Source organism: Hemiscyllium ocellatum, chromosome 1 (genome assembly GCF_020745735.1).
Source record: "Hemiscyllium ocellatum isolate sHemOce1 chromosome 1, sHemOce1.pat.X.cur, whole genome shotgun sequence".
NCBI lineage: Eukaryota > Metazoa > Chordata > Chondrichthyes > Orectolobiformes > Hemiscylliidae > Hemiscyllium > Hemiscyllium ocellatum.
In genome coordinates this window covers 130,809,045-130,825,935 of record NC_083401.1, presented here as the reverse complement: position 1 = coordinate 130,825,935, position 16,891 = coordinate 130,809,045, and the positions used below count along the sequence as shown (strand labels likewise).

Sequence of the window (16,891 nt, the reverse complement as noted above, 5' to 3'; positions counted from 1 at the left end):
CCTGTAGCTCAGATCCTCCAACCCTGGCAACATCCTTGTAAATCTTTTCTGAACCCTTTCAAGTTTCACAACATCTTTCCGATAGAAGGAGACCAGAATTGCATGCAATATTCCAACAGTGGCCTAAACAATGTGCTGTACAGCCGCAACATGACTTCCCAAACTCCTGTACTCAATACTCTGACCAATAAAGGAAAGCATACCATACGCTGCCTTCACTATCCTATCTACCTGCAACTCCACTTTCAGGGAGTTATGAACTTGCACTCCAAGGTCTCTTTGTTCAGTAACACTCCCTAGGACCTTACCATTAAGTGTATAAGTCCTGCTCAGATTTGCTTTCCCAAAATGCAGCACCTCACATGTATCTGAATTAAACTCCATCTGCCACTTCTCAGCCCATTGGCCCAGATGCTGTTGTAATCTGAGGTAACCCTCTTCACTGTCCACGACACCTCCAAGTATGATGTCATCTGCAAACTTCCTAACTGTACTTCTTGTGCTCGCATCCAAATCATTTATGTAAATGACAAAATGTAGAGGGCCCAGCACCGATCCTGTGGCACTCCACTGGTCACAGGCCTCCAGTCTGAAAAACAACCCTCTGTCTCCTACCTTTGAGCCAGTTCTATATCCAAATGGCTAGTTCTTCCTATATTCCATGAGATCTAACCTTGCTAATCAGTCTCCCATGAGAGAACCAGTGTTAAAGGGAGAGGTAGTAATTGGAACAAGATAGCCAGGTGGATCTCACAGAATTAGTTTCCTAATTGCAGTTGTTAATCTGGCCCAATCATGGAGCCCTGGCTGACAGGAGTCAGGGGCTCTGCTGACTCTAGAAGCCAGCTCTGAGCTAGCTGGGTCAGTGTCATGTCACTTGTAAACAAAGGGTGACTTGCTGATGGGATACTGGCCTTCATGGAGTTTTTTTTTATTAGAGTGCCAGGATGTCTGGCACTCCTGTTTGTATTTTTATTTTTAAAAAACAAACCCACACTACTGCCTAACTGCGGTAGTGCTTATTTTTTTCCCCAGCACCCATGTTGTGTGCGCGCAGGTGTGAGACACAGTGAGAGACACAAGGTGTACGAATCTTTATTCAATGTCCACCACCAGGAAGAAAGGAAACACCTGAGCAGTGCCCTTCACATCAAAGGGCAATGCTGTGTGATCAAATAATGAAGGAGAGGGCAGGGAATTAAATCAAAACAGAGTTGGAGGGGGAAATGATGCACTCCACTTCTTGTGGCGCCCACCTCTTCCTGAACAACTCCAGGGTGTTGGTGGAGACCGCGTGCTCCTTCTCCAAGGACACCCGGGCTTGAACGTAACCGCGGAAGAGGGGCAGGCAGTCGACCCTAACGACTCCCTCCACGGCCCGCTGCCTGGATCTGTTTATGGTCAGTGGCAAAAGGAGAAAAACATGCCTCTGAAGAGATTAGCTCACAATGATCATTATTGAATTGGGGTAAACAATTAACTATTTGGGAAGCTTGACTTGTTTGATCCTGCCATTAAAGACTGGGCCCAGTATGTGGAAAGAATGTGTTTTGTTTTCAGGCAAATGACAGCGCAGCAGACAAAAGCAATGAGTATTTCTCCTGACAACTTGTGGACCTGCAGCTTTTTGGGTTATTGGGAGCCTAACTTTCCCAGAGGCACCAGATACTAAAATCTTTCAAAAGTAGATATATTTAGCTAAGGAATATTATAACTCCAAGCTTCCTCTAATTCTGAGATGCTATCAGTTTTACTTGACAGTTTGAGAACCTGGGAAACCTGCATCAGGATTTTTGACGAGGTTAAGACAACTGGCGGAGGCATGTGAGTTTGGTTCAACCTGAAGTGAGAAGCTGAGAGATCATTTGTTTTGTGGGATTAATGATGTGAACCATGTAAAAGTCTCTACTAGCTGAAACTCAACTGGACTCCAAACAGGTACTACAACTGGCTTTATGGTGAGAAAATGCAGCAGGTGGAGCTTATGAGTCACAGCGCAGCTCGATGAAAGTGGATACACTCACCAGTGCGCCTGAGCTTGGGCAATGGCATAGCCTTACTTAGGTCAGCCCACAGCAAAACCCCAAAACAAAGACAAGCCTCGGACAAACGATTAAAATTTTCTTGAGGATCCAGGCCAGCAGGCCATTGGAGTTGCTGCCAGTATGTGGTGTCAAGACAGCAAAAAAGTCCCACTAGGCCTAAATTGAGTAAGAGAACTCATAGGCTGGTATCCAGAGAGTGTACACACTGGAAAACCCACTAACAGCTGGTTTGGAACAGTTAAATTACTTAGCAACATCCAAATCAGAATCAATCAAAATAAATATCTGATTAAATGGTCACCCGGTTCTAATGGAGGTCAATACCAGAGCGGCTGTATCAGTGATTGTAGAACCAGTCTTTACCAAATTTCAGTCTGGATTCCAACCCTTAAAGTATGCGTAAGACCTTAGCCAGGATGAGGACCTATACTTTACAGATTCAGGGTACAACTTCAGTTCCAACCACTTATCAGAAGCAATTGGTTCAGTTCCCATTGATTGTAGTAAAAGGCACAGCCCCAAGCTTGATGGGGGAAATTGGTTAAGAAAGGTTCAACTTGATTGGCTCAATGATTTTCGATTAGAAAATGGCTGCCTGAGTAAAGTCCTAATTAAATACCCAGACATTCATTAGGCAAGTCTAGGACTATCAAAGCGACCAAGGCTGTCTCCCATGTTGACCAATAAGCAATCCCATGATTCTGCACGGCCTGCCCAGTACCATTTGCCTGACATGGAAGAATAGAGGCAGAGATCAGGAGGCTGGAAAGTAAATGAATCACCAAATCAGTGCAGTTTGCAGAATGGGTAGCACGGGGCATACTGATTGTGAACCCCAATGGGCCAGTTAACCTTTGTGGGGACTTCAAACAAATGGTCAACCAGTTATGGCAGCTAGAGAAATACACAATCCCATGCATAGAGGATTTAAACACAAAGCTGATGGAGTGGGGCTGTCCTTCATGAAACTGGACACGAGCCATGCATAACTACTATTGCGATCAGATGAGCATTTGCAGAAGGATGCTACAATTAATACCCATAAGGGTTTGAACCAATATACAAGATTGCTTTTCGGGATATCATCAGCCTGTATCATTTTCCAGTAGACAAAGGGTAGATCTTGTAAAATGTTCTCCAAAGTTACCATTTAGCCAGGTGTTGTGCTAATACCTGGGAAGACCAATAAAGAACATTTAGAGAAATTGGACACAGTGCTTAACTATTTCTCCATGACAGGGTATGCCTTAGGAAGGAAATATGCGTGCTCCAAGCATCCCAACTGACCAGCTTGGGCCACCAAGTCAATAAAATCAGTTTACACTCGTTGTAAGATAAGGTGAGGGCAATCAAAGGTACCCCTGCTCCACGTCAGTATTGGAGCTTAGATCTGCCCTTGGATTGGTGAATTATTACGGAAAGTTCATATGTAACCTGGCCTCCATCTTGGCACCCTTACAGCCGCTATTGAAAAAGGGTCAGCTTTGGAAATGATCTCATAGCCAAGAAATAACCTTCAGGGAAGTGGAAAAGCAGCTATTATCATCTAAGATGTTAGCCCACTATGATGCTAAGTGAGATGTGGTGCTGCAAATACATGGACTCACAGACAACGGGCCATCATTTACTAGTAGGGAATTAGAGTATCTGCTAAAGATGAACAGTATTTGGCACATAGGTACAGCTCTGATGAAAAGAACAGTCCAAAATTTGAAGGCAAGCTTAAAGAAACAGCCGACAGCTTCACTCAATACCAAAATGTCCCGGCTCCTAGTTGATTGCAGGACCACACCCTCAAGCAATTACAGAGAGTTTGCAAAGTCTCCCCCTGTCTGCATGGGTTTCCTCCGAGTGCTCCAGTTTCCTCCCACAATCCAAAGGTATGCAGGTTAGGTGAATTAGCCTTGCTCAATTGCCCATAGTGTTCATGGATGTGTAGGTTTGATGCATTACTCAGGAGTAAATGTACAGTAATACAATAGGGGAATGGGTCTGGGTGGGTTACTCGTTGGAGGGTCAGTGTGGACTTGTTGAGCCAAATGGCCTATACCCACGCTGTAGGGGTTCTATGATTCTATGCTAACTCCAGCAGAGTTGCTCATGGGGAGAAGACATCACACCAAGTTAAATATGATCTTCCTGGACCTTTGGGTGAGGATGAAACAGCATCAGGCACATCAATGTCTGACACAAGACTCCTCTGCGTGAGAGAGGTAGTTTACTTCAGGCGATGAAGTTTGGTGTCAAAACCACAAGTATGGCCCTGCATGGATAAATGCCTGTACTTCCTATGATCCACACAAGATGGCGCCATAACTTCTACAACAGTAAAATTCTGCACGTAATTCTGTCAACCCAAGCTGTAACTTCTCACAATAAGCTCTACTAAAATATATAGTATTTCTACCAAATAATTCAGCAAGGTCATAAGGCCTTTGCCAGTCTTTTAAAAATAAACTGTGCTGCCGTTATACGGGTGTTTGATTGCTAAGAACCCAAAAGGCTAAATATATTCTAGTCTGTACATGTTTGTTAAGAACACAACAAAATGTTGTAGAAGTGGCTCATCCAGCCTGGAAAGCCTACTGTTCAAAATGATCATGATCCATTGTGGCTTCAATTCCACCTTGCTGACTTCCTATTGTCCCTTAATTTCCTAAAGACCCAAAAAGCTACATTACCCAGTCTTAAATATAGATGTTGGTAGGGCATTCTGGAGTAGTGAATTCCAAATATTCGTAACCTTTTGATACACTGGCTTTAATGTCATAGTGAGTGATGTGACATTCTGGATTATGTAGATGTATATATACACACAAGAATATAGCTCCTAACTTTTTCAAAAAACACAAGTGTCTCTATATATTAACATACTGTTCCAATCATTTCTTTTACCATTTTGTCTGAGCTGAAGAAAATTTACAATTGATATTTATAATTAAATATCTAAAATGAACTTTGAATCTTTATGTAGTTTTATTAGATTTTTCTATTGTTGGTGGTGCAATGCTGTGCCTGTTCTACTGAGACTCTTCTGCGTGACAATTCTGAAAATTATGTTTGTCTTCCATACACTTCACGTGTCTGTTTTCTGCAAATTTCTCAATTTCTTCCTGCACCAGATCTGTTGATTTTTTATATATTATTTCCTTTTTTAAATGCTCAAATGTTTCTTGCAATTTATTATTGATCTCCAATAAACCATTTTCTGACTGTAATATAGCATTAAGCGCTCTGCAGTTCATTAATTTGTTGTTTGAACTCAAAACTCTCATTATTTTAGAACCAGAAGACAAAGATACGTTTTTAAGAATATTTTACATTTGTTTTCAGTATAGAGAAGAATGCTAGAGGTTTGAAAATGAGAAAGTTAGTGACAGTGGTGTAGATGAAAAATTAATCTTGAAAGGGAGGAGGTACTAACAGCTTTAGCAGGATTTAAAATGGATAAGTCCCCAGGCCCAAATGAAATGTATCCAAGGGTGAATGGGAAGCAAAGAAGGAAATTGCAGGAGCCCCAACATTAATTTTTAAATCCTCTCTGGACATAGGAGAACTGGCAGAGAACTGGAGGACAGCTAATGTGGTACCATTTTTCAAGAAGGGTGGTAGGGATAAATCAGGGAATAAGCCAGTGAGTCTCATAAACGTGGGAAGGAAACTATTGGAAAGCATTCTGAGGGGCAGAGTTAATCTCCACTTTGAGGGTCAAGAATTAATCAAGAACAGTCAGCATGGATTGTCAAGGGGGAGATCCAACCTGAAAGGCTTTATCAAGTAGACAACTCAATGTGTGCACAAAGGAAGTGAATCATGAAAGGATGTAGTTTACATGGACTTCAGTAAGGATTTTGAAAAGGTCTCACCTGGGAGACAGGTGAAAAAGATAAGAGCTCATGGGATCCAAGGCAGTTTGGCAAATTGGATCCAAAGTTGGCTTAATGGTTAGCATAGAGGATGATAGGCAAAATTCTGTTATGGCTGACAATTTGTGTATAGTAGCAAACCAGGTTTCATCGCTAAGTCCCATGCAGTTTCAAATATAAGCAAATGATCTAGACATGAATAGAGATTTGATCAGTAGTTTTGCAGATGGCACAGAAGTTGGTGTTGTAAAGAACAAAGAGGAAATCCTTGGATTACAGGATGATATAGATGGGCTAATCAGATGGACAGAAAATGCTAAATGGATTTTAACTTAAACATATGAGGTGATACACTGCTAAACAATGTAATGGAGTATATATTGAATGGTAGGACCTCAGCCAGTGGAGATGATCAAAGGAACGTTAGTGCACCTGTCCACAAATTCTCAAAGGCCACAGAATAGCTGGATACAATGGTTACAAAGACACAATGGATACTTGTTTTTATTAGTCAAGGCATTGAATACAAGAGAAACAACCATTCATTTTTTGCATAATTCACTTAGCTTTTCTGTCTCTCACTGGTACTAATTCAGGTTGATTTTTTTTCTCAAACTAATTTAACATATATTTCGTTTTTTATGGAATTGTTTGTGTTTTGTATACAAAGAGCTGCTAACACCATTTCATCTCCCAGAAGCCTGAAATAATCACACTTTTTGACAGACATATTGGTGCTGACATTGTGTGTATTCTTCCGGATCTCATAGAGCACAGAAACAGACCCTTCGGTCCAACCAATCCATGCTGACCATTTGCCCAAACTAAAATTTGTTCCACCTGCCTGCACTTGACCCATATCCCTCAGACGATGGTCAGACCATATTTGGAATATTGAGGCCCCGTATCTGAGGAAGGATATGCTGGTGCTGGAGGAGGTCCGCAAGAATAATCCTGGAAATGAAGGGCTTGTTGTATGAGGAGTGGTTGAGGACTGAGAGTCTGTATTTGGTGGTAGTTAGAAGCATAAAGAGGATCTCACTAAAACTTACAAAACACTGAGAGGTTAAAGTGGACACAGAAATGATGTTTCCACTAGTAGGAAAGACTTGGACCCAAGGGCACAGCCTCAGAGCGAAGGGGTGACCCTTTAGAACTGAAACAAGGAGGAATTCCTTCAGCCAAAGGGTGGTGAATCTGTGGAACTCATTGCCAGGATTGCTGTGGAGGCCAGATCATTTGAGTGTATCTAAGACAGAGATAGATAGGTTCTTGATTAATAAGGGGATCAAGGGTTACGGGAAAAAGGTAGGAGTTAGGGGTTGAGAAACCATAAAAGTATGGTAGAACAGACTTGATGGGCACAATACTACTCCTATATCTTATAGTCTTATCTGTTCTATGATCTCCTTATGTGACTGTGATAATTACGTCTAATGTATCTGTGATGTATATTTTCGTAAAGGCACTATACAAATGCAAAATGAATTGTGCTGTATCTCAGGTTTTTGATTTATTACTATGTCCATTGCATCAGCACGGTACATTCAATATCTATGGTAAAATGGACCTGTTGAAAGAATTACTCATTTGTGTTTGATGTTATACTTTGTTACAAGTTTTCAGACTGTCTGGTTGGTGTTTAAAGAAATATTAGTTGCACAAGTTTTCCTACTCCTTAAACTGGATACTAGTTAAAACATTCCCATATTCTGCATTTCATTAACACAAAATAACAACAAGTAATGCCTGATCTTTCAATTAAATAAACTTCATAAATCAAGCAGGTTATATTTATCCTATATTTGGAAGGTAGAAGTATAGTTAAATTCTCAATTTACGACTTGGTATCTGTAATATACATTGTAACAAATCTGTGGAGCCTCCTTCTATAGCACTTCCAAACCCATGACCTCTATCATCGAGGAGGAGAAGGACAGCACATACATAGGAACCTGCAAGTTCCACTCCAAGTCACTGATAGTCCTGACTTGCAGTTCCTTCAGTTACTGGGCTAAACCCCTGTAGCTCCCCTCCTTAAGTAGTGTCTGTGTGTACCTGCAACTGAAGGAAAGCAACAATCCAAACAGGCATCTTCTCAAAGGCAATTAGGGATGGGCAATAAATGCAGACCCTTGCCAACAATGCTCACATCCTATGAAAGAATACAAATTATGTACACGAAAAAAATTTAAATGCACTAGCACCACGCTCAACAGCGCCAGTGATATTGAATGAGTTTTATTTGAAAAGGACAGTGAACAGACACAATCCTGAAATCAAACCATCTATAGAAATAAACAAAATAAAATGATAGTAAGTGCAGTTCAAAAGTCCTCTATCAATAAAGCATCTTCACCCTCAAATAAAAGTCTGACTAAGTAGGCGAGTTAAAATGGAGCTTGGAGTTCTTAATTCAAATGCACAATAATTTGTTCTTGCTCTGAAGGACTGCCAGCTCTATTTCATTGCAACATGTCATTGAATACATTTTAAGTATTACAATGAAGTTCTGTTAAACGTCAACATTTCATAATTTGTCCCTTGTAAGCATTGATCTAATCTGTGATCCTGAATAACTGTAAATTGGAACACTGGCTGATATGTGAACAGATCTTTCTGAGTTTTATTTCTAACCTCCAACAGGTTGGTCATTCTAATCCCACCCTAAGTATTATTTGCAGCACTTTACCAATTTTTATCTATTTGTATAACAGCAAACATTCCACTTGGGAAGAAAATTTCAACTGAGCTGTGAGCCGAAATGATAGAGCAAGAGAGAATACCTCCACCCCGAGAAAAGCAGACCTCCAAGCAGAAGGGAAGAGAAATTACATTCTCACTGCAAAAAGAAAAAAACAAAGTACAACCATACTACAGCCTGGTGAAATATTGTGCATAATTATTGAAAAAAAAACTTTTAGAAATAGGAAGTCAAAGTGAAGAATATCATTTTTCAAATGACTAATAAAAGCTGAATATAAACATGAGAAGGGGACGATGGTAGCGTCCCACTTTATCTCCCCAAGTGGTTGGATCTGCATAACATCTAAATTGAGTCTAAACTAAAAGCTGTCAGGTTTGACCTTAACCCTAACCCAATAACTCAATGTGTGGATTTTAAGCTCTCTCTCTTTATCTCTCTGAAACATTCCTTAAAGCGTTTAAAGTCTGGTTGAAGATTTGTAGCTCGGGTGTCCGTTGTTGTGGTTCTGTTCGCCGAGCTGGAAGTTTTTGCTGCAAACGTTTCGTTCCCTGGCTAGGGAACATCATCAGTGCTATTGGAGCCTCCTGTGAAGCGCTGCTTTGATGTTTCTTCCGGTATTTATAGTGGTTTGTTCTTGCCGCTTCCCGGTGTCAGTTTCAGCTGTAGTAGTTTGTATGTGGGGTCCAGGTTGATGTGTCTGTTGATGGGTCTTCTTGCCGTTTCCGGGTGTCAGTTTCAGCTGTAGTGGTTTGTATATGGGGTCCAGGTCTATGTGTCTGTTAATGGAGTTTGTGGATGAATGCCATGCCTCTAGGAATTCCCTGGCTGTTCTCTGTCTGGCTTGTCCTATGATGGTAGTGTTTTCCCAGTCAAATTCATGTTCCTGGTTGTCTGAGTGTATGGCTACTAGGGATAGCTGGTCGTGTCGTTTTGTGGCTAGCTGATGTTCATGGATGCGGATTGTTAGCTGTCTTCCTGTTTGTCCTATATAGTGTTTTGTGCAGTCCTTGCATGGTATTTTGTAAACTACGTTAGTTTGGCTCGTGCTGGCTATTGGGTCCTTTGTTCTAGTGAGTTATTGTCTGAGTGTGGAAGTTGGCTTGTGTGCTGTTATGAGTCCTAAGGGTCGCAGTAGTCTGGCTGTCAGTTCTGAGACGCTCCTGACATATGGTAGTGTGGCTAGTCCTTTTGGTTGTGGCATGTCCTCGTTCCGTGGTCTATCTCTTAGGCACCTGGTGATAAAGTTGCGTGGGTATCCATTTTTGGCGAATACCTTGTATAGGTGTTCCTCTTCCTCTTTTCGCAGTTCTGGTGTACTGCAGTGTGTTGTGGCTCTTTTGAATAGTTTCCTGATGCAGCTTCGTTTGTGTGTGTTGGGGTGGTTACTTTCATAGTTTAGGACTTGGTCTGTGTGTGTTGGTTTCCTGTGTACCCTTGTGGTGAATTCTCCGTTGGGTGTTCTCTCTACTAACACGTCTAGGAATGGGAGTTGGCTATCCTTTTCCTCTTCTCTCGTGAATCGTATTCCTGTGAGTGTGGCGTTGATGATTCGGTGTGTTTTTTCTATTTCTGTGTTTTTGATGATTACATAGACACATAGACCTGGACCCCATATACAAACCACTACAGCTGAAACTGACACCCGGAAACGGCAAGAAGATCCATCAACAGACACATCAACCTGGACCCCACATACAAACTACTACAGCTGAAACTGACACCCGGAAGCGGCAAGAACAAACCAATATAAATACCGGAAGAAACATCAAAGCAGCGCTTCACAGGAGGCTCCAATAGCATTGATGATGTTCCCTAGCCAGGGAACGAAACGTTTGCAGCAAAAACTTCCAGCTCGGCGAACAGAACCACAACATTCCTTAAAGCATCAATTAAGAAAGCAGAATGTGTTGTGGGTACGGAATCTGTATTTGGCATCGCTGTAACAATATCAAGGCTACAAATTCTAATTCACTAATAGGGCTGTTGAGTAGTTATCACTTAAAGAGACCCTGAATTGAGTGGGTCATAATCTCTGGTGAGTTGTCCCTAGCCTGGTAAGTGAGAAGGGGAACTTATGGAAAGTGCTATGGAATGAATGCATAAGCAAACTAACATACTTCTAAACACATGGAAGAATAAATAATAGATATCTTTGGGTACATTTGTGCAATGGCTATCTACCTGGACCATTCAGAGATTTGGACATTCTAATCCTAAAAGTATGACTTCAAATCACATCGGGACAATTTGAGAATTCAATTTAAAATTGCTGTTTATGGTAATTTGCTATGTATAATTGAGCAGCTGTTTCATATAGTATGACACCAACCATACTCAATAGAACTTAATTTGTTGTAAAGTGCTTTTGGACATTCTTAGGTCATGGAGGATACTATATAAATGTATGTCCTTTTGATCTTTCATGAGCAATTGGGTGTTGTATAAACTGAATTGGTTCACTAGTGTTTATTAGGCAAGGAAACCCATTGTCCTTAACCAGTCTGCCTACATGTAATTCCAGTCCACACTCTCTCTGAAGTTTCTGAAAAAGCCAGTCAGTTGTACAATATCACAACAGCGGACTGCAGTGGTTCAGGAAGGAGACCCACCACCACGTCCTCAGAATGGCTTCCAATGATATCAATGTCCTGAGGATGAATTAAAATTAATTCTGTGTCTCTTTGAGATGCAATGGTGTTGAGAGCAGTTATATCTATATATCCAACATTGCTAAACGACACTAAGCTGTGTGTTTGGCTTGTGATTTTTTTAGTGATTTTACAATTGCACAGCTAACAGTTGATTTCCTATGCCTTTCCAATTCAGCTTAACAATAATTCAGATTTTTCCATGTTACTCTATATTATTGTTGATACAGTTACAAATAAAAGCAGTACTCACAGCAGTAACAAGAGGAAAAGTGATAACTGCACCAAGGAAATAGTTTGCCAGAAACCATGCACTGTTTGCTATGCCCCACAGGAGTCCTGAAAAGAAAGCTAAGAATAAAAGAAATTGGGAAGCATTAATTATCTGCATACGGACAACTTGTTTCTCTACAGAAAAGAATCAGAAGAATTGATCGTGAATACTAGAAAACCTAGCTCAAAGTGCAGAATCTGTTCAACAAATTGAAAATGAATAAAATTTGGAATTAATGATGAGAATATCGGGAGTATTGAGACACAAATGCATAGGACTCCAGACTCTGTAAGGGTTTTATGTGGCAGGATCATCTTTGGCTCCCTATTTCAATTATTTCAGGAGCAGCAGGATTTCAGCTGACCTTATCATTGGATTGTTAGAGCACAGAAGGAAGCCACTCTGCTATGATGCCACTGCCAACTCTCTGCCACAGAAATGCTCCTAATCCCACTCTCCTGTCCTTTTGTTCGTGGATCTGCAATCACTTTTCTTTTCAATTATCCTATTCCGTTTTGAATATCTTGCATGAACTCTTCCTCCACTACACTCTCAAGTAGGGCATTCCAAATTGTTGCCACTCTCATGTGTCATAACTTTTTTCTCCTGTTCCTGTCGTTTGTTTTATAAATCACGTTAAGTTAGCATCATCTGGGCCTCTATACTTCAACCACTGGCAGCTGATGCAGTCTCCCCCATTCTTTCAGACTTCACGTGATCTTTAACATATGCATCAAATCTCCTCTTTATTTTTTTTCCCTCCATGGAGTAGAGTCTAAGCTTCTCTAATCCATCCACATCCCCGACACCATTCTTGTGTAAGTTCTCTGTCTTTCATATCTCTTCTAAAGTGTGGTGCTCAGAACAGGACGCAATACTTCTGTTTTATACAGATTTGTTATAACTTCCTTGATTTTGTTCTCAGGTTGCACAGCCCAGATGCATTTTCCAATCTGCCCTGGCATTTTCAAAGATATTGAACACATATGGTCCCTCGCCATCCAACTCCTGGCCCACATCAGAATCAAACCATACATTTAAATTACTTCCACTTATCCACCCTTACAAAACAAATCACTTCATGTTTTTCTGTTTTAAATTTCATCTTCAAATTGTTTTGCTTTGTCATCTGTCTGTTTTATTACTACCCTCCTCACAGTTCAAGTTATCTCCAAGTATTTTGTTTTCTATAAATGCTGACATTGTTTCTTGACCAAATGACCTTTGGCCATTTATATAAGTACATTAGGGATTCTAACTGTGATGGATGAGGAATCCCACCACGATCTCACGTGCAGTTCTCCAGTCCTCTGGCATCGCCCCTCTATCTAAGAAGGATTGGGAGTTAATGGTCACCCTGATGGGAGCTCAACAAGTAAGAAATGCCTCTGGAATTGCCATTTGTGTAGGAGCAATGCATTAACAGAGAAGTTGGCAGAGTTAATCAGCAGCCACAACGTGAGTGCATCCATAATACATCAGTACCTTAGGGAGCAAGGCAAGGAGAGGGAGATGAGGATGAGAGCACTGGTGGGCTTTCAAGTTGAGCACTTCATGAAAGTCTGCTGCATGGTACGCCTATACCTGATGACTGACCGGAGACTCTTCATTTTTGGCAAGGGAAGGTATTTCTTACTTGTTGAGCTCCCATCAGGGTGACCATTAACTCCCAATCCTTCTTAGATAGAGGGGAGATGCCAGAGGACTGGAGAACTGCACGTTACTATTTTGTTCAGAAAAGGGTGTAAGGATATACCCAGCAACAACAGGTCTGTCAGTTTAACTTGTAAGTTCAAAAGCCTTTGGAAACAATAATTCAAGACAAAATTAATAGGAATTTAGACGCACAGATTAATTATGAAAGCCAGCCTGAAATTGTTAAGAGCAAATTGTGCTTAATTTGTGTCAGTTTTTGATGAGTTAACAGAGTATTGTTGGGAATAATGCGGTTAATGTATACATGGTCTGCCAAGCAACATTTGATAAATTGTCAAATCACATGCTTGTTAGCATAGTTGAAGCCCATGGAATAAAAGAGATTCTAGCAAAATAGATACAAAACTGGCTGAGTGTTAGTTTTTCAGATTGAAGGAAGGATCGTGGTGGGATTCCTCATCCATCAATGTTAGAATCCCTAATGTTCTTATATAAATGGCCAAAGGTCATTTGGTCAAGAAACAATTTCAGCATTCAGAATGCAAATAATGTCAAGCCACAGTAAGTCCCACCTTCTGCACTCACTCCCTGTGAGCTGATAGTGGTATGAAGACTGCAGTGATCTTATCTGCTTTTCGAATAATAGGAAATTCCAATCCCAGTTAATGTCTTTGAGGACCATAAATGACATCCTGTCATTAAGAGGCATGTTGCCAATAGCCATCCGAAGCTGCCTCGGGTCAAACCACAAAGAGCTAGAAACGGTTTGAGTTGTCAGCCTCCCGTTGTTGTCAAAACTGCCTCCAAATTGCAGAATAAATTGTACCCTCCCCAAACCAAATTCTTGTGCATCAGTTTCCCCAATACTCAAGCCAATTGAGTTAGACATCATGAAGGGTAACAGGGTCTCTATGAATACTTACCTAATGTGGAAGTTAATAAAAAGCAACTACTCATTACAGTTTCAGCAGTTTCCATAAATGTAATGACAGCATTGAGATTAATCATTTGTTATTTCAACAACATTTCTGGAGTATACATATTACTCAATTTCCTGCTGAAGTGCATTATTTAATACTTATTCACATTAATTGTCCAATTTACAATCTGCAATTGTTTCCACTCAATCACATTATCAACCTCCCCAACTCAGTCTTTATTTCCTGAATTCCAATTTAGAAGTAAACGTCCCTCTTAATTTGATATTTTGGCAAACTTTGTCAATTTATATCAGTTTCTCAATCCAGATCATGAATCTACAGCCTATAGACGTTTAGATTAATTGGCAAACATCTTGCTAAAAGTGTCAAAACTAGACTGCGTGATAGTAGCTATCCTGATGAAATTATCACTTGTCCTACATTGCGCAAGCTCATGAAAGGGCTAATGGGCACCACTTTTGTACTGAACAGTCTACTTCAGGTGACCCTGAAAGAGGAAGGTGTCTCAACAGTTCAAACAACTGGTAAACTCATGACTGGTTTTCTCTACTGACAAGAGGCTGGCTAATTAAGCCATGAAGATTTATCTCCCATACAAATGAGTGATGTGATATAGGAGTTTCAGTGCAGGTGTCATGCCAGGCATGGTGGCCATACATCCCAGTTGGTGGACTGCATCAAGCAACACAACCCATTGACTATTTGCAACAGGCTCAACCAGCCATGTTTGCAAGCCTCAGAACACCACTTCCAAGAGGAGATGTGATTCTGCTTTCAACCAAAATTGACTAAATAATACAACTCTGCTGGAAATTACGCCAGATATTTGTTAATGATTATCAGTTGGACTCAGTGTGATGCATTGCACTTGCTAGAAACTATATATATTAATACAAAGGACTCTGTCTTGTTAGGGCAAAGGGATTCAATCATATATTGAATCTATCTCGTTGGGAAAAATACGGGATAAATGTAAAACAGAAATAATAAGAGCCTGATATCTCTGGCTGATGGGGGAAAGTGCACAAAGGCAAGGCAAGACAGTGCAGGGAAAGGATGCTGTCAGTAGTGAGCTAGGCTGAGAATGAATGAGTACCATGACTGCAAGCAAAGAACTCAGGGATACAATCTGGTTCAGGCCATGAGCTAGCCCATGTCTTTGAGAGGACTGTGACCTTGCTGCAGCATTGCAATGATAGGTGCCAGTGCAGCCTACAATGAAGCATTGAAATTCAGAAGTGTACTGTAAGTGAATCGGAGGGTTGCCATGAGAGTTCTTAAAGACAGGCACACATTGAATGCCAATGTCTGTGGAAGTGTGGATGCACATAACCAATGCCCTTGGAGCCCTGAAGTCGCTAGGTTCCCGTTCTGATTTTCATGTTGAATTTTCTCCACATTTAGACTGCTGGTGCATTTGGTCAGTGGGAATCTGAATATTAATGAAATGAAGCGTAGCATTTATAAGGCATTGAACCAGTTATAATCCCCCTCAACTTGCAACTCCCACTGCCTGGCAAGAAGCTCAACTCTTTATTCAGCAAACGCATAAAGGTGGAATAGGTTACACCCATCATAGAGACAGGCCTCAATGGAAGTTTTGTCCAATTCTGCAGCAAATCTCACCCAGGTCTGCATACCCCTCCCTCCTGTAGGATTCCACGCTACATTGTTGACTCTAACCCTATCTCAGATGCCTTTACATATGCTTCTCCATGGAAATGGAAGAGAGAATAATATAACTAGAAGCAGACATTAAACTGCTTTATTTTACAGTAAGTGAACATCCAGCTCATTGTGATTCAACAACTGTACAATCTCCCATGAGAACAAAATATACAACAAAACATTGCCACACTATCCCTACTCGGGAGCTCAATATCTGCTCCTGAACTGATTAGCTCTGAAATTGAGAAGACAATGCTTCTCCTGAGTAAGCCAATTAACCATAGAATCCCTACAGTGTGGAAACAGGCCATTTGGCCCAACACATCCACACCGACCCTCTGAAGTGTATCCTACCCAGACCCATTCCCCTACCCTATTACTCTACATTTACCCCTGACTAATGCACCAAACCTACAGATTCCTGAACACTATGGGCAATTAAGCATGTCCAATTCACCTAACCTGCACATCTTTGGACTGTGGGAAGAAAACAGAGCACCTGGAGGAAACCCACGCAGACATGGGGAGAATGTGCAAACTCCACACAGGCAGTCGCCTGTGGCTGGAATCACACGTGGGTCCCTGGCATTGTGAGGCAGCAGTGCTAACCACTGAGCCACTGTGCTCACAAGTACTTAACTGTCCTATCTTGAAAATATAACACATTGCCTTCACAGCCACTGGGTTGATATCACGAAATTCCCATCCTAACCAGTATTATATGTACACCTACACTATATGGACTGCAGTAAACACCACTTTCTCAGTGCAATTTGAGTTGGGAAATAAATGCTCATTAAGCCAGTAACACAGTCATTCTCTGAATGAATTTTTAAAAAGACACGGAAGGCTGATTGACTACATGCCTCTTGGTTCCCTAACTCTGTGTACAAAGTCAAAGGGAGAGCTGGTCTTCTCTTTCCTTATTTGTTCACTGATTTGTCAGTGGCTACTACCAGGTATCTCCTCCCTCCCACTTTTGGAGTGCAGATTTATTGAAATATTTCCTGGTGTTGTGAAGGAAGGAAGGATATATTGTCAAAACGTTTCACACCGCGTCTCTTTTTTTCAGTAATATTCAAGATG

The 16,891-nt window shown here is 41.0% G+C and overlaps 1 protein-coding gene across 1 annotated transcript in view; it reads right to left on the bottom strand.

The window, feature by feature from the left end:
- The window catches only part of LOC132817322 (transmembrane protein 144-like), a 72,698-nt gene that overhangs the window by 5,428 nt on the left and 50,379 nt on the right, over positions 1 to 16,891 (bottom strand). The window contains exon 10 of the mRNA XM_060827768.1: positions 11,520 to 11,617. Coding sequence (XP_060683751.1) covers positions 11,520 to 11,617 — 98 coding nt within the window. The remainder of the gene's footprint in view (positions 1 to 11,519; positions 11,618 to 16,891) is intronic.